Below are 26,147 nucleotides of genomic sequence, written 5' to 3' on the forward strand. Positions count from 1 at the left end.
CACCACTAGTCACCAGCAGCTAACCAGAAATAGCCCCATTTCCATTAACTTTTAACTTTGGCTAGGTCTCTCTTGCCTCTGTAATTCCCTTTACTCCACTGTAATAGTGATACATCTGATTTTAGCCTTTTCCTTTGAAAGTGCAGAGTGAACTCCATCGTATCCAATTTTATTCTTTCTGGTTTAAGATGACACCATCAAAGAATTTCCAGCGACTTGCTCTGCTAATATGCTCGCCTCTATTGTTTGCATGATTTGTTTTGTGTTTATTTTTCTCTTTCTTTGTGGGTACTGGGGGTTGGTCTTTTTTTTTTAATTGGGTCTTTCAGGTTCCTTGCTTTGCGGCTGCCTGTAAGCAAGCAAATCTCAAGGGTGTATGAATCTATTATGAATGCTGCCTCCAAAGGGTACCTTTATCTCCCTCGTCAAATCTGATTCATTACAAAACACCCAGTCCAGAACTGTCTTTATATAACTCCCATTCAGGTCATTTTTCTCTTGCAGTTTCTTAACTCTACCCATAAGGATTCTACATCTTCCAATCTTATGTCAGCACCTTCTAAGGATTTGATTTTGTGTTTTTTTTAAACCAAAAAAAGCCGCCATACTTGCCTGTCCTTTCAATACAATGTGTACCATTGAATGAAAAGCACCCAACCATGATCTTCTTTCAGCCATGACTCAGTGATTCCACAGGTTGAGGGGTATGGAAAGGACAGACAGCAAGAAACTTTCTCCTCATCATAAAACCAGACAACATACATTTGGGGTAAAGGTGAATAGATTTAGAGAGGATCTGAAGGGTATCATTCAACCAGAGGGTGTTGAGTATCTGGAATATACTTGTTGAGAGAGTGGTGACAACACTTAAGTAATGTCTAGATTGAAGAGCACTTGATTTGTTGATGCATGGGTATGGATTAAGTGCTGCAAGATGGAATTACTACAGATGGGTTCCCACTGTTCAGTGTGGCTATAGTGGGCTGTTCCCATGCTGTACAACCCTGACTGTGATCCGGAGTATTGTCTCAGGATGTAGTGTGATAGAGGTCAGTTAGAAAGTTGTTGAGTGATGGCAGATGGAATTTAATCCTGACAGTGCAAGCTGTTGCATTTTGGAAGATCAAATGTGGTAGGACATATACTGTAAATGGCAAAGTCTTAGGATTGGACCTTAGCATACTGATTCCTTGATAGTTGCAGCACTGTAGATAAGTTGGTAATGAACAAATATGAAATGCTTTCCATCAACAGCTGTAGCAAAGAATACAAGAGCTGTGCTTTGCACTGGAAAAGTTAGAGGAGATTCACCAAGATTGGCGCATTTCAGTTTAAAAAAGAGATTGGATAGGCTGGCTTTGTTTTTCCATGAAGTGAGAAGGATCATGGATGACCTGGCAAAAGTAACCAAAATTGTGGCACTTAGATAGGGGAGAAAGTAAGAATTTTTTTTCTCTCACTGGGGTGCTAATAACAAGAAGGCATAGGTTGAAGGTGAGAGTGCACCGACACACACACTAAAAAACTACTTCTGACATAATCTCTATACTGTCCTTCAATCACCGTAAAATTATGCCTTTCAAGATGCATGTACCAAGATACAGTGAAAAGAATATTGTTCATACCTATCAGATCATTACCCAATGCATTGAGATAGAACATGCTAAAACAATAGCTACACAGAAAATGCAGTGCAGATACAGTAAACATTGCAAAAGTATTGTAAAATAAAATATGTAGGTCATTTTGAGGGCATCTAAGGGAGACTTTTTTTCACCCAGAGAGTGATTGAAATCTGGAACATGTTGCTGGAGGAGGTAGAGGCAGGCATACTCACAACATCTTAACAAGCTTCTAGACAAAACAAGCATCATCAAAGATTTTGACTAAATGTGGTTTAGTGGGATTAGTATAAATAAATAACAGTCAACATGGAGATGGCCAAAAGGCCTATTTTAGTGTTGTATGACTCTATGTCTCTTTATATTTTCTCTTTATCAACAACCTTACACCCCAGGTTACAAATGAGATTACTTCTACCTTAGTTCTAAACTTCCACAGTTAGCCCCAAAACAGAAAAGTCTCAGCAATTAATTCAGTACAAAAAGAGACATGCCTTTGTCACCAAATCATGCTTAATAATCCCTTATAAACTAGTGTACAAAATTAAAATCTCTAACAAATGACAATTATTAGATTTTTATGACTGTATACTGATGGAATCACAAATGTGTAAGTGAAGAGGTTCTGACCCAAGGAGTTGTGATACCTTGCTTGTCACAAAATATATCCACACAAACAATACAACACCTTGTGGCCTCTGCCAAGTGAGAGGAAGCAGCAATAAGGGGAGGGGAAGTTATGAAACATATACATCCTCTTCAATACCTTCAGCCAGACAGTCTGGCACAAAACACAGCAGGACAAAACCACAACATGTTACACTTTACTGTTAGGAAGAGCAGCTACACTACACTCTGCACTGGGTCTTTGGATTATTGGCTGCGTTGAGTTTATTGTCATGTGTGCCGGTATGGTGAGGTACAGGTAGCATGAAAAACCTGCTTGCAGCACGGGCACATAGCTTCAGACAACATACAGAATATAAATTATGCAAGACACTGAAGAGAGAGAAAAAAGGTCTGTGCAAAAAATAAAGGCACAATCTATGTCATTAATTTTTCCTGAATTATTCCAGTATATGAACATAATAACCACGTAAATCTGGATAATTAAGAAAGGTCCCCTGTATTTATATCTGTGGCACCCTACTGATTACTGGTTGCCAATCTAAAAATCATCCCATTTCCAACATGTTTTTCCAAAATGCCACTTCCCTATCCTTGGTGGTAAGTTATTCCAATCCTGCATTCTCATCTCATAACCCTCTTGGAAATCTTAACAGATTGTGTTGAATTTATTTGTTCTGTTTATTACATCCTCAAAACATTTTCTACTCACAAATCCCTTTCCATAAGCAATGTTGGTTCTGGTTATTTTATAAATGTCCTGCTATTTGCTACTACATAAAGGATTTTAATATTTCCCAGTAATGGACCTCCAGATAACTCTCCTCTTGTTTGTTTCTTCCTTCTTTTTTGAAGAGACATTACAGCTGCTGTTTGCAAATCCTCTGGAACCTCTCCAAAATCCAGGTAGTTGTGGGATATATTCAGCTTTCTGCAGCCACTTGGAGACCTGAAGATGCAGGCCACTGGATTCAAGGCTTGATTTATATTCCCATTCATTTGCCTGGTAAACTTCTCTTGTGACGGAATTTAAGTTCCACTCTCCTTAAGCCCTTTAATTTTCTATTATTATCAGTATTTTACAGTGGCCAGTGAAGACACATATGCCTTCTTCATCATGCTCTTCACTTATGCTACCACCTGAGAATCTTCGGATTTTCCTTTCTCAATACTCCTTGGGGCTCTATCATTCATTGTCTATGTGCTACACTTACTAGTTTCCCAAACTGATAATGGTTAGGCTTCATCAGAAATATTGCATTCATTGCCGATCACTCCATTATAAGAAGGATGTGGAGCCCATGGAAAGTGTTCAGAAAATTTTCACCAATATGCTGTCTGATTAGAAGTAATGAGCTATAAGGAGAGGTTAGACAAGCATGGGTTTAATTTTTAGAGAGGTGGAAGGCAAAAGGAGACCTGCTAAAAGTTTATAAAATTGTGATAAGCAAGGATAGACAATCAAAATCCGGTGAAATTAAACCTAATTCTGATTGTTTATCTGAAATGCCTAATAGTAGAGGACATGCATTTAAGGTGAGAGGGTGAAAGTTCAAAGAAGACGTGCAAAGCCAATTTTTGACAGAGGTTGGAGGATGCCTGACATATGCTGCCGGGGTAGTGGTGGAGGCAGGTACAACAGTAGTGTTCTTACACAGGCACATGCTTAGAGAATGGAGGTATATGGATCATGTGCAGAGAGAAGGGATTAGTCTAATTAAGCACTGTTACCCTAATTAGTTTGGCACATCATGGACCGAAGGGCCTGTTCCTATACTGTACTGTTTGATGTTCAAACTGCATCACCTCACACTAATCTAGATTAAATTCAATCTGCCATTGCACTTCCAATTTTACCAAACTGATCAATATCATCCAGAAGCCTAAAACTATCCTCATGTCATCTGCCAATTTACTAATCAGATTTTCTATATTTACATGCAAATTATTAATATATATAACAAACAGCAAGGGTCCCAGCACCCATCCCTGAGGGTGCTGTACCATCCCTGTACCATTAGGTACAGACTTTTGATCACAAAAGCAACTCACCACCATATCGTTAATTTTGGATCTAATCTGCCACTTGCTTTGGATATCATGGGCCCTAACCTTTTGAACTAGTCCCAGGTGCAACCTTGTCAAAGGCCTTACTGCACTCACGTTGACTACATCAACCATGCTGCATTGATCAATGTATTTTTTTAATACCTCACTGATAAAATCAATCTAACTAGTCAGATACTATCTCTCCCCAACAAAAACATGCTGTTTTTATTTGATTAATCACTGCCTTTATAAGTGTAGATTTTTTCCAATAAATTTCCTACACTGACACTGTACTAACAAGCCTGCAATTACCTGGCTTCTTCCCTGAATAAAAGACCTCCATTTGTTTTGGCCAGTTAAGAATTAAATGCCTCAACAACTTTTTCCCTTGCCTTGTAGTTCGGGATACATCCTAATGGTACCTAGGATTTATCCAACTTTAAACCCATTAAGACATCTAATTTCTCCTTTGTAATGATAACATGCTCTGGAATTACATATTTTATATTTATGTATTCAAATATATTCAATATTTAAATATTATATATTTATATAATTTCATATTTATATTTTGGTGGGAAAGCTGTTGGAATAGATTCTTAGAGATAGGATCTACGGGCATTTAGAGAATCATGGTCTGATCAGGGACAGTCAGCATGGCTTTGTGAAGGGCAGATCATGCGTAACTAGCCTGATAGAGTTCTTTGAGGAGGTGACCAGGCATATAGATGAGGGTAGTGCAGTGGATGTGATCTACACGGATTTTAGTAAGGCATTTGACAAGGTTCCACACGGTAGGCTTATTCAGAAAGTCAGAAGGCATGGGATCCAGGGACTTTGGCCAGGTGGATTCAGAATTGGCTTGCCTGCAGAAGGCACAGGGTCGTGGTGGAAGGAGTACATTCAGATTGGAGGGTTGTGACTAGTGGTGTCCCACAAGTATCTGTTCTGGGACCTCTACTTTTTGTGATTTTTATTAACGACCTGGATGAGGGGGTAGAAGGGTGGGTTGGCAAGTTTGCAGACAACACAAAGGTTGGTGGTGTTGTAGATAGTGTAGAGGATTGTCAAAGATTGCAGAGACACATTGATAGGATGCAGAAGCGGGCTGAGAAGTGGCAGATGGAGTTCAACCCGGAGAAGTGTGGGGTGGTACACTTTGGAAGGCAGAAGGTACTCCAAGGCAGAGTACAAAGTAAATGGCAGGATACTTGGGAGTGTGGAGGAGCAGAGGGATCTGGGGGTACATGTCCACAGATCCTTGAAGGTTGCCTCACAGGTGGATAGGGTAGTTAGGAAAGTTTGTGGGCATGTGGGTTTCGGCCCGAAACATCATCACTACCTCCTCCCATAGATGCTGTCTGGCCTGCTGAGTTCTGCCAGCATTTTGTGTTTTTATTAATTTCCAGCATCTGCAGATTCACTCGTGTGACTTGGAGTACTGTGTCCAGTTCTGGTCGCCTCACTATAGGAAGCATGTGGAAGCATTGGAAAGGGTACAGAGGAGATTTAACAGGAAGCTGCCTGGTTTAGAGAGTACGGATATGATCAGAGATTAAGAGAGCTAGAGCTTTACTCATTGGAGAGAAGGAGGATGAGAGGAGACATGGTAGAGGTGTACAAGATATTAAGAGGAATAGACAGAGTGCAGAGCCAGCACCCCTTCCCCAGGTCACCACTGCTCAGTACAAGAGGACATGGCTTTAAGGTAAGGGGAAGGAAGTTCAAGGGGGATATTAGAGGAAGGTTTTTCACTCAGAGAGTGGTTGGTGCGTGGAATGCACTGCCTGAGTCGGTGGTGGAGACAGATACACTAGTGAAGTTTAAGAGGCTACTAGACAGGTATATGGAGGAATTTAAGGTGGAGGGTTATATGGGCGGCAGGGTTTGAGGGTCGGCACAACATTGTGGGCCGAAGGGCCTGTAATGTGCTGTACTATTCTATGCTCTGTGAAATGCTTTGGGATTTTCTTTGAGCTTCTGCTAGTGATATTTCAGTTTCCAATTCTGCCTTCCTACTGTAAGTACCCCCTATGCATTCCAATGTGCTTCTGTTTTCATTTCTTCATACCAGACATGCTTTTTATCTTTATCAAACCTGTGACATCCAGGGTTCCTTGGACTTGCTTCCTGTATTTTTCACTCTTGAGGGGAAATGTTGTACTTAAATTCTCTTTCTTTACTTTTGAATGATTCTCATTTGGCACGTGTAGGCACTCCTATCCCAATCTACTTTTGCTAGGCCTTGTCATATGACCTTGAAATTGGCCTTCTCCAGTTTGACTTTAATTTCCAAATTATCCCAATTCCTCTCCAAACCCACTTTGTAGCTTATAAATTATGGTCAGTATTTCAGGTCAGAATTGTGGCATTTCATGAGCAGGGTGAAGATTTCTCTATCATTCTATAACTTAATGTTTATCATGCTATGACCACTCTTTTTTTGAGGATCTTTACGGTGAGATCATTCATTAATCATTCTCATTACCACCACCTGATGTAAACTAATCTATTCCTGGGTAGTTCCTCAATGTATTGCTTTACAAAAACTCCCCAGACTTTACAACCCCTCAAGACTACCTCATTAATTTGCTTTCACTGATGCCTCTGACAGCATAGCCTGTACTGCAGACTTAAGACCTTGACCTGTTTCTTTACCCAGTTCCCTGTGAGATTCTAAACACTCAGTGCACTCCCAACATTGTCAATGCCAAGGCAGATTTTGCATGTTTCCCTACCTTGTATCTGTCAATTGGATCTTCCTGTTGTGCCTGCTGCTCCCTCATTGTTTGGTATTCCTTCTCATACTTCTTCAGTTTTTTTGTTGGCACCTGGAAAGATTGTAGGAAAGAGGCAGTTAGTGGAAAAACACAAAAATCACAGTCTTCACGTCTGAAACACAACAGGGCTATGTTCTTTTTCTTAAAGGCACCATTGATAGTCCCTGTCAGTAAACCCTGGGTTATATACAGCTTTGTGAATTGTCAATAAAGAGTGAGGGTAAGGGCTGGTTTATTCAAGGCACCATTTAGGTGAAGCTATCTTGAGTATTTCATTAGCTTTATAAATGATCTTGGCTCCATATTCCACTCTTTGTCAAACAATTCACTTTGGAATTTGCAACCAGCAACACCACCGTGGGGCAGCGAGTTTTGGATTTTGTCATCTTTGTTGCCATCCTTATGTCATCACTAAACTACCTGGCAATTTTAATTTACAGGATGTGCCAGGAGCATTGCTATGTTAGGAGGTAAAAGGGCACTGCTCACCAATACCAAAACTTCACCCCAACAGTAAATCATGGTGGAAGGAGCATCATGGTTTGAGACTGTTTTGTTGCCTCAGGGCCTGGACAGCTTGCAATCGTAGAGGGATCAATGTATTTAAAGTTGTACCAAGACATAGAACAGGAGAATGTCAGGGTAGCAGTCCATCACCTGAAGCTTAATGCAACAAGACAATGATCCAAAAGACGAGTAAATCAACAACAGAATGGTTTTAAAAAAAAATAAAATTTGTGTTTTGGAATGACTAAGTTAAAGTCCTGACCTTAATCTTATAGAAGCAAGCAGCTCATGCAACAAAGCTCGCCAACATCCTAGAGTTGAAGCAGGAATGGCCAACGTGCAGGACTGATCAACAGTTACTGGAAATGTTTGGTTGAAGTTATTGGTGTACTAGTTACTGAAAGCAAAGATTCACATCCAACAAATAAATGTAATATTGGATCATTTTTCTCAATAAATGAATAAGTATAATGTTTTGTGTGTTATTTGTTTAATTGGGTTCACTATATCTGGTTTTAGGACGTGTGAAGATCTGATCACATTTTATATTTATACATTTATATAATTATATAAATTATTATATAATTTTTAATATATATATATCATATTTATGCAGAAATGGGGACAATTCTACAGGGTTCACAAACTTCCCAGCACCTGTATCTTTAATGCCAAAGTCAACCTTAACTAAAGACTTGCTCAAGTGTTCTCAGGACTTGTATGCACAGTGGAATTTTAAATGTTTTCTCAAATAAGGATTATAGACATTGTTTGACATCACCTTTTGTATCCAGTGACCTCACTAAAGTGCTGGCTGAATTTCATACTACAAACTTCAGTTCTGACCCAAAAATGGTTCTCCAAACCTTTGATGTAGAAGGAGAACAGCAACTGGCAGAATAGAACGCCATAAACGCCATGTCAGTGGGACTGGGTGAGTGTATGCGTTCGGCACGGACTAGAAGGGCCAAGATGGCCTGTTTCCGTGCTGTAATTGTTATATGGTTACATTATATGGTTAAACTGCAGGTTCCTCTCCAAGTCCAGTCTTGTAACAAACTCTCCGGTAGTTTACCGTTACCATGTCTAGACCCTGAAACTCCCAACAGCTCTGTGAAGGACTGCAGTGGTTCAAGAAGGTGATTCATCAAGTCAAGTCAAGTCTACTTTTATTGTCATTTCGACCATAACAGCTGGTACAGTGCATAGTAAAAATGAGACAACGTTTTTCGGGACCATGGTTTACATGACACAGTACAAAAACTAGACTGAACTACATAATAAAAAAAAATAGAGAAAGCTATACTAGACTACAGACCTACACTGGACTGTATAAAGTGCACAATAACAGCACCGGCATTACAATAAATAATAAACAGGACAGTAGGGCAAGGTTTCAGTCCAGGCTTCGGGTATTGAGGGGTCTGATAGCTTGGAGGAAGAAACTGTTATATAGTCTGGTCATAAGAGCCCGAATGCTTCGGAGCCTTTTCCCAGATGGCAGGAGGGAGAGGAGATTGTATGATGGGTGCATGGAGTCCTTCATAATGCTGTTTCCTTTGCAGATGCAGCATGTAGTATAAATGTCCGTGATGGCGGGAAGAGAGACCCCGATGATCTCAGCTGACCTCACTATCCGCTGCAGGGTCTTGTGATCCAAGATGGTACAATTTCCAAACCAGGCAGTGATGCAGTTGCTCAGGACGCTCTCAATACAACCCCTGTAGAATGTGATGAGGATGGGGGGTGGGAGATGGACTTTCCTCAGCCTTCACAAAAAGTAGAGACGCTGCTGGGCTTTCTTTGCTATGGAGCTGGTGTTGAGGGACCAAGTGAGATTCTTCGTCAGGTGAACACCAAGAAATTTGGTGCTCTTTACGATCTCTACCGAGGAGCCGTTGATGTTCAGCAGGGCGTGGTTGCTCCATGCCCTCTTGAAGTCAACAACCATCTCTTTTGTTTTGTTCACATTAAGAGACAGGTTGTTGGCTCTGCACTAGTCCGTTAGCTGCTGCACCTCCTCTCTGTAAGCTGACTCGTTGTTCTTGATGATGAGACCCACCACGGTGGTGTCATCGGCGAACTTGATGATATGGTTCGAGCTGTGTGTTGCAGCACAGTCGTGGGTCAGCAGAGTGAACAGCAGTGGACTGAGCACGCAACCCTGGGGAGCCCCCTTGTTCAGTGTGATGGTGTTGGAGATGCTGCTTCCGATCCGGACTAACTGAGATCTCCCAGTCAGGAAGTCTAGGATCCAATTGCATAGGAAGGTGTTCAGGCCCAATAGGCTCAGCTTTCCAATCAGATTCTGAGGGATGATTGTGTTGAATGCTGAACTAAAGTCTGAACAGCATCCGAACGTAGGTGTCTTTTTTGTCTAGGTGGTGGCAATGGCATCATCTGTTGAGCAGTTGGGATGGTAAGCAAACTGCAGGGGGTCCAGTGAGGGGGACAGCAGGGTCTTGATATGCCTCATGACAAGCCTCTCGAAACACTTCATGATGATGGATATAAGTGCAACGGGACGGTAGTCATTTAGGTAGGACACTGAAGACTTCTTCGGCACGGGGATGATGGTGGCGGCCTTGAAGCATGTTGGAATGGTGGCGCTGCTCAGGGAGATGTTGAAGATGTCAGTGAGAACACCTGCTAGCTGGTCTGCACATCCTCTGAGCACTCTACCAGGGATGTTGTCTGGTCCAGCAGCCTTCCGTGGGTTGACCCTGCACAGGGTTCTTCTCACGTCGGCCACGGAGAGACACAACACCTGGTCATTCGCAGGAGAGGTGGATTTCCTCGCCGCCATGTCATTTTCCGCCTCAAACCGGGCATATAAGTTATTCAGCGCACTTGGGAGGGAGGCATCACCAGCACAGTCAGGTGATGTTGTCTTGTAATTGGTGACGTGCTGGATGCCCTTCCACATGCGCCACGTGTCACCGCTGTCCTGGAAGTAACTGTGGATTAGCTGGGCATGTGCACGCTTTGCCCCTCTGATGGCTTGGGAGAGTTTGGCCCTTGCTGTTGTTAAAGCTGCCTTGTCGCCTGCTCTGAAGGCGGAGTCATGGGACCTCAGCAGCGCATGTACCTCTGCGGTCATCCATGGCTTCTGGTTAGCACGTATAGTGATGGTCTTGGACAGAGTAACATCATCAATGCACTTGCTGATGTAGCTGGTCACTAACGCTGTGTACATCTCTCAGTTGGTAGAGTCGCCATCAGTTGTAGCCTCTCTAAACATGTGCAAGTCAGTGTGCTCAAAGCAGTCTTGAAGAGCAGAGATGGCTCCTGCTGGCCAGGTTTTCACCTGCTTCTGAACTGGTCTGGAACGCCTGATGAGCGGTCTGTATGCTGGAATTAGCATGACAGAGATGTGGTCTGAGTATCTGAGGTGGGGACAGGGCTCTGCCCGGTACGCGTCGGGAATATTTATGTAAACTAGGTCCAATGCGTTCTCCCCCCTTGTTGCAAAGTCCACATACTGATGGAATTTGGGAAGCACTAACTTAAGGTTCACGTGGTTAAAATCACCGGCGACAATAAACAGACCATTAGGATGTGTGTTCTGCAGTTCACTAATAGCCCCGTACAGTTCACAGAGCGCCTCCTTAGCATTAGCGCTGGGGGCAATGTAGACACCGAATACGAGGACAGAGGTGAATTCCAGTGGCAAATAAATGGTCTGCATCGAACTGCCACAAACTCCACTAACGATGAGCAGTGTCTGGAAACTAGCACAGAGTTCTTACACCATTCCCTGTCAATATAAACACAGACACCGCCACCGCGGACCTTACTGGAGACAGCTGCATCTATGTCCGAACAAAACAAAGCCAGCCCATCTAGCTGGATGTCACCGTCCAAAATCCCATCAGTGAGCCATGCCTCTGTGAAGACATACGCGGAGCAAACTCTGTACTCCTGCCGAGTATTACGTTGGAGTCGGATGGAGTCCATTTTATTGTCCAGGGAGCGGACATTGGAGAGCAGAATGGACAGGACAGCTGGCCGGCTAGGGTTTGCTTTTAGCCTGGCACGGACCCCTGCCCGTTCGCTTCACTTCTGCTTCCTGGCACATCACTTTCGATGTCTCCATCTCTGGCTCCCAACATCAGGCAAATCTGAGGATCGTAGACCCTTTCCCCTCAGCAAGCCGACATCGCATAATTCAGCTAGCAGATAGTTGTGGTTTGCTTTTGGGCGATCTCTGTATTATAGTAGTATTTGGCGATGGTAGATAGCCGCTCTGTTATCCATGTGCCCTAATCGAAAATTATGTATCAAACTTAAAATAGAAAATTAAAATTAAATTAAAGTAACACCAGGTCTGAAAGGCTGCTGCTGCGCCAGCTCATGGGACACCAGCTTCTCATGGACAATTAGGCTAGGATTTCTGCAGGTCTTTTGCTGTTACCTCAGGTTCTTTTTCACCTCCTTCAGCATTGCACGGTGTTCTGTTAGTGTGATCTTTGCAGGATGCCCACTCCTAGGGAGAGTAGCGAAGTACTGAGATCCCTCCATTTGGAGACAATTACTCTTACTGTGGATTGAGGTCTTTAGAAGTGCTTTTGTAGCCTTTTCCAGCTTCATGCATCTCTACAGTTCTTCTCTGATTCTCTGAAAGTTGTTTTGATTGAGGCATGGTGCACGTAAACGGATCTTATTTGAGAAGAGCAATCTGACTTTATGTGTCATTTTATACGTTACGGCACCTTGACAACCCACACCTCCAATCTTATCTCATTGATTTGAACACTTGACTTTTATAGAAGGCATTACCCTAGAGGTTCACATACTTTTCCCAACAAATTAATGTAATAGTGGATCATTTTTCTCAATAAATAAATGAAGTATAATCTTTTTGGGTTATTTATTTAATTAGGTTCTCTTTATCTAGTTTTAGGACTAACATGAAGATCTGATCATATTTCAGTTCATATTTATGCAGAAAAAGAGGAAGTTCTACAGAACTCACAAACTTTCTAGCACCACTACAATCTGTCATCATCCTGTAGGTTATAGTCATAGAGTCAGACAGTATGAAACAGACTCTTTGGTCCAAATAATCTATGTCAACCAAGATTCCCATCTAAGCTAGTCCCATTTGCCTGTGATTGACTTACATACCTCTCAACCTTTCCCATCCATTACCTGTGAAAGTTCCTTTTAAATCTTGTTTATGTGCTTACCTCAACCACTTCCTCTGGCAGTTCATTCCATATATAGACCACTCTCTGGGTGAAAAAGTTGTCTTTCAGGTTCCTAATAAATTTCTTCCCTTTCACTTTAAGCTTATACCCTTTTGCTCTTAGCTCCTTGAGAAAAACACTGCACATTCACCCAATGCCATCATACTTTATAAACTTGTTTAACTTTCCATTGTCTTCATCTATTCCATCATCTGTTTTATCCCCTCTGGCCATCTGCCTTGGTAGTGGGTTTGACAGGTGCTCTTACAGAAGCCTTGGTAAACTGTTGCTGAGGTTAAAGCAGACAGCACTTACTGCAGCCTCGGCTGCTGCTGATAACAGGAGGTGCTATCATCTAAACGTGAGGTTGGAAACACACAAGATTACTTCATCAACTCTTGACACATTCCATACAGTAAGGTTTTGGAGTTGTTTTCCTCAGGACCAACTAGTATTTACAGTGCCTATAAAAACTATTCACTCCCTTGAAAGTCTTCATGTTTTATTGTTTTAAAACAATGAATCACAGTGGATTTAATTTAGCTTTTTTGACATTGATCAACAGAAAAAGACTCTTTCGTGTCAAAGTGAAATCTAATCTCTACAAAGTGATCAAAACTAATTACAAATATAAAACACAAAATCATTGATTGCACAAGTATTCATCCCCTTTATTATGACACACCAAATCATCACTGTTGCTGTCAACTGACAGACAGACATATTTTATTGATCCAGAGAGAAATTGGTTTTAGAAGTTACATAATTAGTTAAATGGAGTTCACCTGTGTGCATTCAAGGTGTTTCAATAGATTGTGTGTTGCCTTTAAGGCATTTGTTTAGTTTATTATATTTTCGCTTTAGTAGTTTGTTGCTATTGTTTTCTAGTTAAAGTTAAGGTTGTTTAAAGTAAATTCCTTGTCTGTGATATATCGCGGCATGTGATGACGTCACACCCGGTTTTGCCGCGTCTTGTGGGAAAATACCGGTTTGGAGAAACGGCAAGGGGGGGCTTATGTGTGCAGGATCAGCGCGAGAAAAGTTTTCTTTCTACACACTAGAAACATTAGTGAAGCAACGCCGTAAGTTCATGAGATAATCGGTATGTTGAATTAAAAATGTTAACGCTGATTCTGTTAAAAGTAATGACGGTTGATAAAGTTTATGTTTTTTGTTATTTAAAGAGTTGTGGACAGTTTGTGTTGAAGTGTATTTAAAGCCAGTTGATGGTGTAGGTAGATTCTGACTGTATGTTGCACTTTAATGTAATATAGGTGTTGTAGTTTTACTTTTGTAAGTATTTATGATGTAAATGTGACGTCAAGGAAACAAATACTGTATATATTTTGTATTGTTTTATCAACAGTTTTCACCATACGTTAATGTGGAAGAGAGAACAGTAAATGGTTAATCTTACTGGGACCACCTCACTGATTGGTTTATGCTTGGTGTTTAGTTCAGAGTTCTTTTACACCTGTGCGAGAACACTACAGATTGTATTAAAAGTATACCTGTATCTGGAAGGTCCAGCTGCTGGTGAGACAGTATCCTGGCAAAAACTACATCATGAAAACAAAAGTACACTGCAAGTATCTTCACAAAAAGGTTATTGTAAAGCACAAGCCAGGAGATAAACACAAGAAAATTTCCAAATCACTGAATATCCTTTGGAGTACAGTTAAATCAATCATCAAGAAATGAAAGGAGTATGACACAGCTGCAATTCTACCTAGAGCAGCTGTCCTCAAAAACTGAGTGACCATGCAAGAAGAGGACTGGTGATGGAGGCCACCAAGAGACCTATGACAACTCCAGAAGAGTTGCAAGTTTTAGTGGCTGAGATAGGAGAGACTGTACATATAACAACTGTTGCCTGAGTGCTTTATCTCTCACAGCTTTATGGGAGAGTGATAAAGAAATAGCCACTGTTGAAAAAACCTCACATGCAATCTCAGCTGGAGTTTACCAAAAGGCATATAGGCAGAGTGGACAGCCAGTGCCTTTTCCCCAGGGCACCCCTACTCGATACAAGAGTGCATGGCTTTAAGGTAAGGGGAGGGAAGTTCAAGAGGGATATTAGAGGAAGGTTTTTTACTCAGAGAGTGGTGGGTGTGTGGAATGCACTGCCTGAGTCAGTGGTGGAGGCAGATACACTAGTGAAGTTTAAGAGACTACTAGACAGGTATATGGAGGAATTTAAGGTGGGGGGTTATATGGGAGGCAGGGTTTGAGGGTTGGCACAACATTGTGGGCTGAAGGGCCTGTAATGTGCTGTACTATTCTATATGGGAAACTCTAAAGTCAGCTGGAAGACCGGTCCATGGTCTGATGAAATCAAAATTAAACTTTTTGGACATCAGATTTGTCAGGGGAAACCCCAGTTTGAAACGGGGTCCAGAACGGACCCAATGAACTGTGCTGCTATTAAGAGAGAGAGAGGGAGGCGTCCAGTAGGGAGGGAGGGGGAGAGAGGAGAGAGAGGAGAGTGGGGAGAGAGAGGAGAGAGAGAGAATGCTCGAAAGATTGATGTTATGGTTTCTCTGTCAGCTTGTTTACCTTTTCCCCGAGGTCACTTGCCTGCTTGTTGAAGTTCCTGCAGAGGGAGCAGGGCGGAGCAGGTTGATGGACTGCTAATGTCCGACATGGAGAGGTAAAAGCCAGGTCCGCTGTTACACAGACAGACACATCATGAGACACACAGTTCGGACACTGAACGAGCTTTGTTGCACCCACAGGAAGGTGGGGGTTTTGGAGGATCAATATGGGGAGATCAATCAGTGGCTCACAGTGTGAAAAGGTGTGACCGATGGAGAATTATCTGTGTGTCCATCCTTGCCTGGGTGATAATTCCACCACTGAAGAACGGTCGTACATGTCATGGTCATAGTCGGTGTCCACCACAGGACTTCAGAAGACAACAGGAAGATCGACGGCATCGCCTCTCACCTCTCTCTCTCTCCAACGTCACTCAGCTAACTACCTCGAACTGAACTGAACTCTCTTCATCACATCGTAAGACTGTACCCATTTACCCCTAGGTTTGAAAGAGCCTAGTTTTGTTTCTATTTTCACACATATATATTGTGCTGTCTTTACGACAGTTATTTAGTTTATAATATTTTCGCTTAGTAATTCATTCAATAGTATTTTCTAGTTAGAATTAGAAGTGTTTAAAGTATATTCATTGCATGTAAAATATATCGGCATGCGATGACGTCACATCCGGTTTCGCCGCGTCTTGTGGGAAAACACCGGTTTGAAATTAGCGCGAGGGTGGGGGCTTACCACGAGGCTCACCTGAGCAGAAGTAGTTTTGCAGGCATGAGAAATCACAGTGAGAGCAACGCTGTAAGTTAATAGATAATCGATATATTGAACTAAGATGTTAATGCCGATCCTGTTAGAAGTAACGACGGTAGATAATGTTTATGCTTTCGTTAGTTAAAGAGTCGCGGATAGTTTGCATGGAAGTGTATTTAAAGTAGTCAATGGAGCAGGTAAACTCTCTCTGTATACTGCACCTTAGTGTAATGTAGTTATAGTCACCTTTGCAAGTATTTACACTTGAAATGTGATATTAAGGAAGGAACAAATACTGTATCAATCTTGTATTGTTTTATCAACAGTTTTCACCATATGTTAATGCGAAGAGTGAACAGTAAATGGTTAATCTTACTGCGATCTGGTTTGCATTGGCTGTGGTTTATCCGGACGTTAAATTCGGCGTTCGCTACACCCGAAGGAGAACGTTACATATATGTATATCTCAATATGTATATATATCTCAAATATATATATTTGAGTGTATATATATCATTGCTAACCTGTTCAATATATTTGCATTTATATTACTGTATTGCTTAGTTACTAATAAACACTATTAGTTTATAGCAATACCAGACTCCAGTGCATTCTCCATTTCTGCTGGTTCTTTAACCCGGTCACGGGATACGTGACAGACTAAATACAATTTTGGCATAAACCAAACACTGCATGTCATCAAAAATACACTATCCCTACTGTGAAACATGGTGGCTGCATCATGCTGTGGGGATGCTTCACTGCGGCAGGCCCTGGAAGGCTTGTGAAGGTAGAGGATAAAATGAATGCAGCAAAATATAGGGAAATCCTGAAGGAAAACCTAATGTAGTCTGCAAGAGAACTGTGGCTTGGGCGAAGATTCGTTTTTCTGCAAGACAATGACCCCAAGCATAACACCAGAGCTACACAGGAATGACTTAAAAACAACAAAGTTAATGAGCTGGAGTAGCCAAATCAGAGTCCAGACCTCAATCCAATTGAGAGTTTGTGGGCTGGACTTAAAAAGGGCTGGTCACTCATGATCCCCATGCAATCTGATGGAGCTTGAGCAGTTTTGTTAAGAAGACTGGGAAAAAATTGCAGTGTCCAGATATGCAAAGCTGATAGAGACCTATCCACACAAATTCAAGGCTATAATTGCTACCAAATGTGTAATTACACTGACTTAAATACTGACTTGAAGGGGGTGAGTAATTATGCATCAATTATTTTGTGCTTAATAATTATAATAAATTTAGACCAATTTGTAGAAATTTGTTTTTACTTTGACATAGAAGAATCTTTTCTGTTTGTTGATCTGTGCCAAAAAAGCCAAATTAAATCCATTGTGATTCAATGTTGTAAAACAATAAAACATGAAAACTTCTGGGGAGGGAGTGAATACTTTTTATAGGTATTGTACATGGCTGGTCCAGTTGAATTTCTGGTCAATGGCAGTTTCCAAGATATTAATAGAGAAGGTCTCAGCAATGATAATGCTATTGAACTTCAAGGTGGTTGGACTTTCTTTTCATGCAGATGGTTATTACTTGGGACGTCTACTTATTAGCCTATACCTGAACGCTTTGCTACATGTGAGTATGGACTGCTTTATTTGCTAAGGAGTTGTGAATAGAAAAATCCTTTTTGTTCTGAGTCCAAGATGGTAATTAGATTGCCTCTTAATGTTCCAGTTTAGGGAGACCAGTCCAGGGTATGCAACCCTTCCTCATACCTCAACACATTTGACCCTGATGCTGTACGGAATTGGGTTATTTTCTACCGGAATAAGGCTCTGTCTGGGACACTGTATACAGCGGTGCCAATGGAAAAACATTACTCTCGTGAAGATTGTTTCTGAAGTTTAGATTTTGAGGTATTGTTTAGGAATTTGGAGATCGTGTTATTTGGCTAAGTGAAGATTTGAGATGACCTGTTAGAAATATTCAAAAAACTGGTAAAAGAGGTGGAGGCAAGTGATTTGAATGCTGCAGACTAGATATAAAATGAAAAAGAAAACTGTTACATTGAGACTTACAGTTGAAGTCAGAAGTTTACATACACTTAGGTTGAAGTCATTAAAACTCATTGTTTAACCATTCCACAGATTTCATATTAGCAAACTATAGTTTTGGCAAGACATTGTGGACATCTACTTTGTGCATGACATGAATAATTTTTCCAACAATTGTTTACAGACAGATTATTTCACTTTTAATTGACTATATCATAATTCCAGCGGGTCAGAAGTTTAGAAACAAAATCAAAAGAAATCAGCCAAGACCTCAGGGTAAAAAAATGTGGACCTCCACAAGTCTGGTTCATCCTTGGGAGCAATTTCCAAATGCTTGAAAGTACCACGTTCATCTGTACAAATAATAGTACGCAAGTATAAACACCATGGGACCATGCAGCTGTCATACCGCTTAGGAAGGACACACATTTCCTAGAGATGAATGCACTTTGGTGTGAGAAGTGCAAATCAATCCCAGAACAACAGCAAAGAACCTTGTGAAGATGCTGCAGGAAACAGGTAGACAAGTATCTACATCCACAGTAAAACAAGTCCTATATCGACATAACCTGAAAGGCTGTTCAGCAAGGAAACACACACAACACGCTGGAGGAACTCAGCAGGTCGGGCAGCATCTTTGGAAACAAGCTGTCAATGTTTCGGGCTGAGACCCTTCGTCAGGACTAAAGAGGGAGGGGACAGGGGCCCTATAAAGAAGGTGGGGGGAGGGTGGGAAGGGGAAGGCTGGTAGGTGCCAGGTGAAAAACCAGTAAGGGGAAAGATCAAGGGGTGGGGAGGGGAAGCAGGGAGGGGATAGGCAGGAAAGGCACAATGACCATCATTATGTTTGGAGGAAAAAAGGTGAGGGAGGCTTGCAAGCCGAAGAACACCATCCCAACCATGAAGCATGGGGGTGGTAGCATCATGTTGTGGGGGTGCTTTGCTGCAGGAGGGACTGGTGCACTTCACAAAATAGATGGCATCATGAGGAAGGAAAATTATGTGGATATATTGAAGCAACATCTCAAGACATCAGCCAGGAAGTTAAAGCTCGGTCGCAAATGGGTCTTCCAAATGGACTATGGCCCCAAGCATACCTCCAAAATTGCTTAAGGACAACAAAGTCAAGGTATTGGAGTGGCCATCACAAAGCTCTGAACTCAATCTGATAGAAAATTTGTGGGCAGAACTGAAAAAGCGTGTGCGAGCAAGGAGGCCTACAAACCTGACTCAGTTACACCAGTTCTGTCTGGAGGAATGGAACAAAATTCCAGCAACTTACTGTGAGAAGCTTGTGTAAGGCTACCCAAAGCGTTTGACCCAAGTTAAATGATTTAAAGATAATGCTACCAAATACTAACAAAGTGTATGTAAACTTCTAACCCACTGGGAATGTGATGAAAAAAATAAAAGCTGAAATAAATCATTCTCTCTACTATTATTCTGACATTTCACATTCTTAAAATAGTGATCCTAACTGGCCTAAGACAGGGAACGTTTTCTAGGATTAAATGTCAGGAATTGTGAAAAACCGAGTTTAAATGTATTTGGCTAAGGTGTATGTAAACTTCTGACTTCAACTGTACATTTTGATCAGTTCAGTGACTCATCCCTTCCAAAGATGGACTATCTTGCCAAATACTTCCTATGCTATTTCTGGAACTTCCCTTCATATATCTTGTAAAGAAGATTTGTTATGGCAAGTCTGTCTTATAAAGTGGCATGTGCCTGGAATACACTGACAGGGAAGGTAGTAGAAGCAGATTATGATAGCAGTGTTTAAGAGGCATTTAGATAGGCATATGAACAGGCAGAGAATTAAGGGATATAGACTACTTGCAGATTATAGTGGCATCAGGATCAGCACAGACATTGTGGGCTGAAGGGCCACCTCCAGTGCTCTACTGCTCAGTTCTGTGCAGTTGGTGTAAATTTGAGAGAAATTGTGAGAGACAAATGCAGACAGATTTTTGAGACTCTGGAGATCCTAAAGCACTTGACAGCAAATGAAATAATTCTGAAGTGTAGATATGAGAGACTGTAGATTCTGGAATCTGGAGCAACACAAAAATGAGCAAGAAGAACTCAGCAAGTCAGGCAGCATCTATGGAGGGAAACGGATCCAGTCAAAAAGCCTTGAGCTGAAATGTTCACTGTCCATTTCTCTCCATAGATGCCAAAGACTTGTTCAGTTCTTCCAGCTCCTAAAAGGGTAGCAGTATAGTTATATTACCAGACTTGTAAACCATTACCTTGGACTAATAGTCTGATAGATGAGCTTAAAAATTAAAAGTAGGTAAAACCTACATTTAATAGTCTACGATTTAACAAAAAAAGGCATTATTTGTGATGATGACCAAAGGACTGCAAAAATTCAATGGAAGGAAACCTCCCAAGTCTTACTAATCCTGGTTATGTGTGACTCCAGACTCTCAATGGGATGAGCAGGGGGACTTTTAACTGCCATCTAAAGTGGACTAGCAAATATTCTTTTGTACCACACTGCTGCAAAAAGACAACAGGACACAAAAACTAAAAGATCATCACGTATAGATTTAAGGTGATGTATGCATGGCCACACCAGCTGGACCTGCAAAGTGCAGCTTGCTACTATCAGGGGACTGGTGCCAAAAATGGAAGAGTAGTCCCATGGATACATTATTTCAAATGACTCCTTCCACTCTGACAGCTCTATCCGCAGCCTCGAATACATTGTTTCAGCAGAAGAGGTAGTGTAGTAGAGTGCAGTCTTTTGAGGTCCTCCACATCCTCCTGATGCAATGACATCAAGCCAACCAAGCTAATAAAATGTATTGAAAATTTTTTACAACATTGGAGGTTCACTAGTACTATTCCAGAGTGTTTAAACTAGTTTAGAAGGGGGATGGGAACCAGAGAACCAGGTCAGAAAATGGCAGGATGGAGAAAAAGGTAGATGTCAGGGCCAGTAAAAACAGGCAGGAGTAAAATAATAGCTACGACGGAACGGTTAATTTGAAGTGTGTGTATTATGGGTCAAGGTGATGAACTTGGGAGCATAGATCGGTACATGGAACAATGATATTGTGGCCCTTACAGAGACTTCGCTGAGAGAAGGACTGGAAAAGATGCTTATAGTGCCAGGGATTCAATCTTGTAGAAAAGATAGAGAGGGAGGTATTAGAGAAGAGGGGAGGGGAGTTGCACTACTAATCAGGAACAATATCACAGATACATTCAGAGCAGACATAATGGAGGGCTTGTACACTGATGAGTAGAACTCAAAAATGCGGTGCAATCACTCTGATGGGATCATACTACGGCCACTGGGACATTGAAAAACAGATATGCAGGCTGATTAAGGAAAGGTGTAGAAACAATAGGGCTGTTATCACGGGGGACTCAACTTCCCCAATATAAACTGGGAGCTTCTGAGGGTAAGTGGTTTAGATAGGGTAAAATTTGTCAGGTGCATCTAGGAGGCTTTCTTAAATCAATGTGTAGATAGTGCAACAAAAGGAGGGACTTTACTGGAACTGATGTTGGGTAGTCAGCCAGCCAGGTGATTGACCTTTCAGTAGTTAAGTGACCGCAAGTCCTTAAGTTTTAAGATAGCCATAGATCAGGATAAGCATGGGCCTTGCAAAAGAGTATTAAACTGGAGCAGGGTAAATTATGAGAACATTAGGCAAAAAAATAATAGGGAAAGTTAATTAGGAACAGCTGCAAGTCCACATCCAGCATGTGCAGTATATTTTAAAGACCAACTGCACAGAGTACACGGTAGGTACCCTACTCTATGTTCCAGTCAGAAGGAAGGATAAGGATACAAGGTAAGAGAAGCTTGGATGTGGAGGGTGGTGATGAATTTAGTCAAATATATATATCTATCTATCTATCAGTTGGGAGTATGAGTGGAGAAGTGACAGATGGAGTTTAACCCAGCCAAATGTTAGGTGTTGCACTTTGGTAGGTGTGAAGGGACAGTACAAAGTTAAAGGCAAAATTTTTAACAGTGTACTGTCTTGGTGATCTTGAGGTCCAAGTTCATATCTCCCTGAAAGTGCTATGCAAGTTGATGGGGTGATTAAGTAGGCATTTAGCATACTTGCCTTTATTCATCATTATGTGGCATATTATGGATTGGGTGTTATGTAATGAAATGGAGGCAATTAGGGAGCTTAAGGTAAGAGAACCCTTAGGAACCAGTGATCACAATATGATTATTTTCAACTTGAAATTTGATAGGGAGAAAGTAAAGTCTGTCAGGGAAATTACAGTGGTATGAGAGAGGAGTTGGCCAAAGTAAATTAGAAGGAGCTGCTGGCAGGGATGTCAGCAGAGCAGCAATGGCATGCTTTTCTGGGAAAAGTGAGGAAGGTGCAGGACGTGTATTCCAAAAATGAAGAAATACAGTCGGCCTTCTTTATCCATGGGGGATTGGTTCCAGGATCCCTCGCATATACCAAAATTTGTGGATGCTCAAGTCCCTTATGCAGTCTGTCTCAATCTGGTGGACCTTAGGACCCAGCAGAACTCCAGACCTTATTTAACCTGTCTCAGTGCACTGATCATTAAGACCTGGCGCCAGAGCTCTGAATGCACAGTGTTTCTGTTCAAGAAAATAATCACAATCATGATTGAAAATAAAGTGGAATTAATAAAGTGATTGGAAAGAGGTGAAACGCCATCGGTCATTGGAAAAGTGTTAAGCTACAATGGTCAACGATTGGAACAATTTTAAAGGATAAAGTAAGAAAGGCTCTGCCCCGATGAAAACTACAATTATTACTAAGCAACACAGTGGCTTAATTATTGGGTTTTAGGTTTTTGATCCTCACATCAAGCCAGCACAGTGGAAAGCGCAATTGGGAACGATCTGTCCCGAGTCCCAAGAACTTCCATTCCCAAGCCTGGCGCTGAAACATAAGTTCTTAAGTGTTTTATATGCACAGAAAGGTAAAATATATACTATATTCCAAGACAAACGTTTGACTAACTGACACTAAATAATACCTGATGTACCTGTTCTGACTTACTTAGTAAGAGAACTTCCGATTTTTTTCGATCCCGATGCATGATAATCCACGCACATTCTCCCGTGTACTTTAAATCATCTCTAAATTACTTATAATACCTAATACAGTGTAAATGCTATGTAAAATGGTTGTTATACTGCATTGTTTAGGGAATAATGACAAGAAAGAAAAGTCTGTAGATGCTGGAAGAGCACTTCCGGGTTTTCGCAATCTGCGGTTGGTTGAATTTGCGCGTGCAGAATCTGCGGATGAGGAGGGCCGACTGTACTCAAATGGTAAAATAGTACAACTGTGGCTGACAAGGGAAATCAAAGCTAATGTAAAAGCAAAAGAAAGGACATACAACAAAGAAAAACTAGTGGGAAGACAGAGGATTGGGAAGTTTTTTTAAAAAAACCTGCAGAGAGCAACTAAAAAATCATTAGAAGGGAAAAGATGAAATATGAAATCAAGCTAGCAAATAACATTAAAAGTGGGAGTGGATAGTAAAGGTTTTTTCCAAGTATGTTAAAAATAAAAGAGAAATGACAGTGGATATAGGACCGCTAGAAAATGAGACAGGAGAAATAACAACCGGGGATAAGGAGATGGCTGATTAAGTAAATAAGCATTTTGTGTCATTCTTCACTGTGGAAGACACTAGCAGTATGCCTGATGTTGTAGTGTGTGAAAGAAGAGAAGTGGCTACAGTTACTGTTACAAGAGGGGTGCTCAAAAACCTGAAAGACCTAAAGGTACATAAGTCACTAGGACCAGAGGAGCTACATCCTAGTGTTATGAAAGAGGTAGTGTAGAGATTGTGGTGCCATTAAATTTGATCTTTCAAAAATCACTGGACTCTGACATGGTGCCAGAGGACTGGAAAATTGCAAATGTTACTCCACTCTTCAAGAAAGGAGGAAGGCAGCAGAAAGGAAATTATAGACCAGTTAGCCTGACCTCAGTGGCTGGGAAGAAGTGGGCTGAGTCGATTGTTAAGATGAGGTGATGGAGTACTTGGTGACACAGGACAAGATAGTACCAAGTCACATTGGTTTCCTTCAGGGAAAATCCTGCCTGATGAACCTGCTGGGATTCTTTGAAGAGATTACAAGTAGGATAGAAAAAGGGGATACAGTGGATATTGTATATTTGGACTTTCAGAAGGCCTTTGACAAAGTGCCACACATGAGGCTGTTTACCAAGTTAAGAGCCCGTGGTATTCCAGGAAAGTTACTAACATGGTTAGAGCATTGACTGATTGGTTTGAGGCGGCGATTGGGAATAAAAAGATCCTTTACTGGTTGGCTCCCAGTGACTAGTGGTGTTCCGCAGGTGTTGGTGTTGAGGCTACTCCTTTTTATGCTGTATATAAATGATTTAGACGATGGAATAGATGGCTTCGTTGTCAAGTTTGCAGATGATATGAGGATTGGTGGAGAGGCAGGTAGTGTGGAGGAAACAGATAGGATGCAGAAGGACTTAGACAGATTTGGAGAATGGGCAAGAAAGTGGCAAACAAAATACAATATTGGAAAATGCATGGTCATGCACTTTGGTAGTAGAAATAAATGAGCGGACTATTTTCTAAATGGGGAGAAAATCCATGAATCTGAGATGCAGAGGGACTTGGGAGTCTTTGTGCAGAATGCCCTGGAAGTTAACTTGTAGGTTGATTTGGTGGTGAGGAAGGCAAATGCCATGTTAGCATTCATTTCAAGAGGTCTAGATTACAAGAGCAAGGATGTGATGCTAGGGCTTTATAGAGCACTGGTGAGGCCTCACTTGAGTATTGTGAACAGTTTTGGGGCCCCTTATCCTAGAAAAGATGTGTTGGCGTTGTAAAGTGTACAAAGGAGGTTCTCAAGGATGATTCCAGGAATGAAAGGGTTATCATATGAGGAATGTTTGATGGCTCTGGGTCTGTACTTACTGGATTTCAGAAAGATGAGGGGGGGGGAATCTCATTTGAAACCTTTCAAATGTTGAAAGTTGGGCCTAGACACAGTAGATGTGGAAAGGATGTTTCCCTAGTGGAAAAGTCTAGGACAGGGGAGCACATCCTCCAGATTGAGGAGCACCCTTTCAAAACAGAGATGCAGAGAAATTTCTTTAATAACAGTGTACACATTTAACTAATAATAAAGTACAGAATAATAACATATACAATAATAATTTACCAATGTGCATTAAGTGTATAAAACTAGTAAGAATGACTATTAAACTATTGTACTATGATATGTTTTCTCCTGTCACATAGAGATGGACCTGTATATGCTTATTGCATTTGGTAGGAAAGATTTTCTGTACCAATCCTTATGACAACAGAGCTGAATGAGTCTGTTCGAAAGGTGCTCTACTGCTTATTCAGAAGGTCATGGAGAGGATGTGCCAGATTGTCCATAATGGATAGCAATTTGTTTAGTGATCTCCTCTCCCTTAGAAACCATGAGTCTCTATTGTGGACTGAGAGCGGGGAGAGGACAGGGAGAGGGGAATCATGGATATGAAAAGGGGAAGGGAGTGGGAAGCATGAGCGGGACATTCTGTAATGATCAACAAACCAATTGCTTGCAATCAAATTACCTTGCCTTTTGTCTCAGGGTCAGGTGTATTCGCGCCTGCTCCACCCCGTCCCTGGCACTTCTTCTCTGCCATCTGTCCCACACCTCTCCCACAGCGCTCTACCCTCACCATTCCCAATATCCTTTGTTCCCACCATATTTACAAACTTGTTCTCCTCACCATGTTGACAAATATAATGCTGTGCAAAAGTCTTAGGTGCCTTAGGTGTGCTTAAGACTTTTGTACAGTAACTATAGATGACAAAGGCTTTGGATGTTAGGAGTTGTGTCACTTACCATTGATTGCCAGTCTTTGATGTGTTCTTATAGTCAGTATTGGTCCAGATATATTTCTGGTTAACAGTTTACCCCAGGATGTTAATGGTGGAACACATGTGAAGATAATGCCACCGAATATCAAGGGTAGGTTGGACTTAGGCCTGACACTTGAGTAACACATATATTATTTAAATGCATTAAACAAGGGCCCTTCAGAGC

General features: G+C 41.4%; 2 protein-coding genes across 8 annotated transcripts in view; both read right to left on the minus strand.

The window, feature by feature from the left end:
- LOC132402205 (rab GTPase-activating protein 1-like) overlaps positions 1-26,147 on the minus strand; it is a 570,990-nt gene that overhangs the window by 41,891 nt on the left and 502,952 nt on the right. For all 7 annotated transcript variants that reach the window (XM_059984929.1, XM_059984928.1, XM_059984931.1 and 4 more), the window contains one exon: positions 7,037-7,129. In XM_059984929.1, the coding sequence (XP_059840912.1) occupies positions 7,037-7,129 (93 nt within the window). The remainder of the gene's footprint in view (positions 1-7,036; positions 7,130-26,147) is intronic.
- On the minus strand, positions 7,138-13,164 carry LOC132402206 (uncharacterized). Its single transcript, XM_059984936.1, has 2 exons — positions 7,848-13,164; positions 7,138-7,741 (listed from the first exon to the last, which is right to left on the minus strand). Exon 1 carries the CDS (start codon positions 10,779-10,781, stop codon positions 9,963-9,965), a length of 819 nt encoding a protein of 272 aa, XP_059840919.1. The 5' UTR covers positions 10,782-13,164; the 3' UTR covers positions 7,138-7,741; positions 7,848-9,962.

This window comes from Hypanus sabinus, chromosome 11 (assembly GCF_030144855.1).
Source record: "Hypanus sabinus isolate sHypSab1 chromosome 11, sHypSab1.hap1, whole genome shotgun sequence".
Classification (NCBI taxonomy): Eukaryota; Metazoa; Chordata; class Chondrichthyes; order Myliobatiformes; family Dasyatidae; genus Hypanus; species Hypanus sabinus.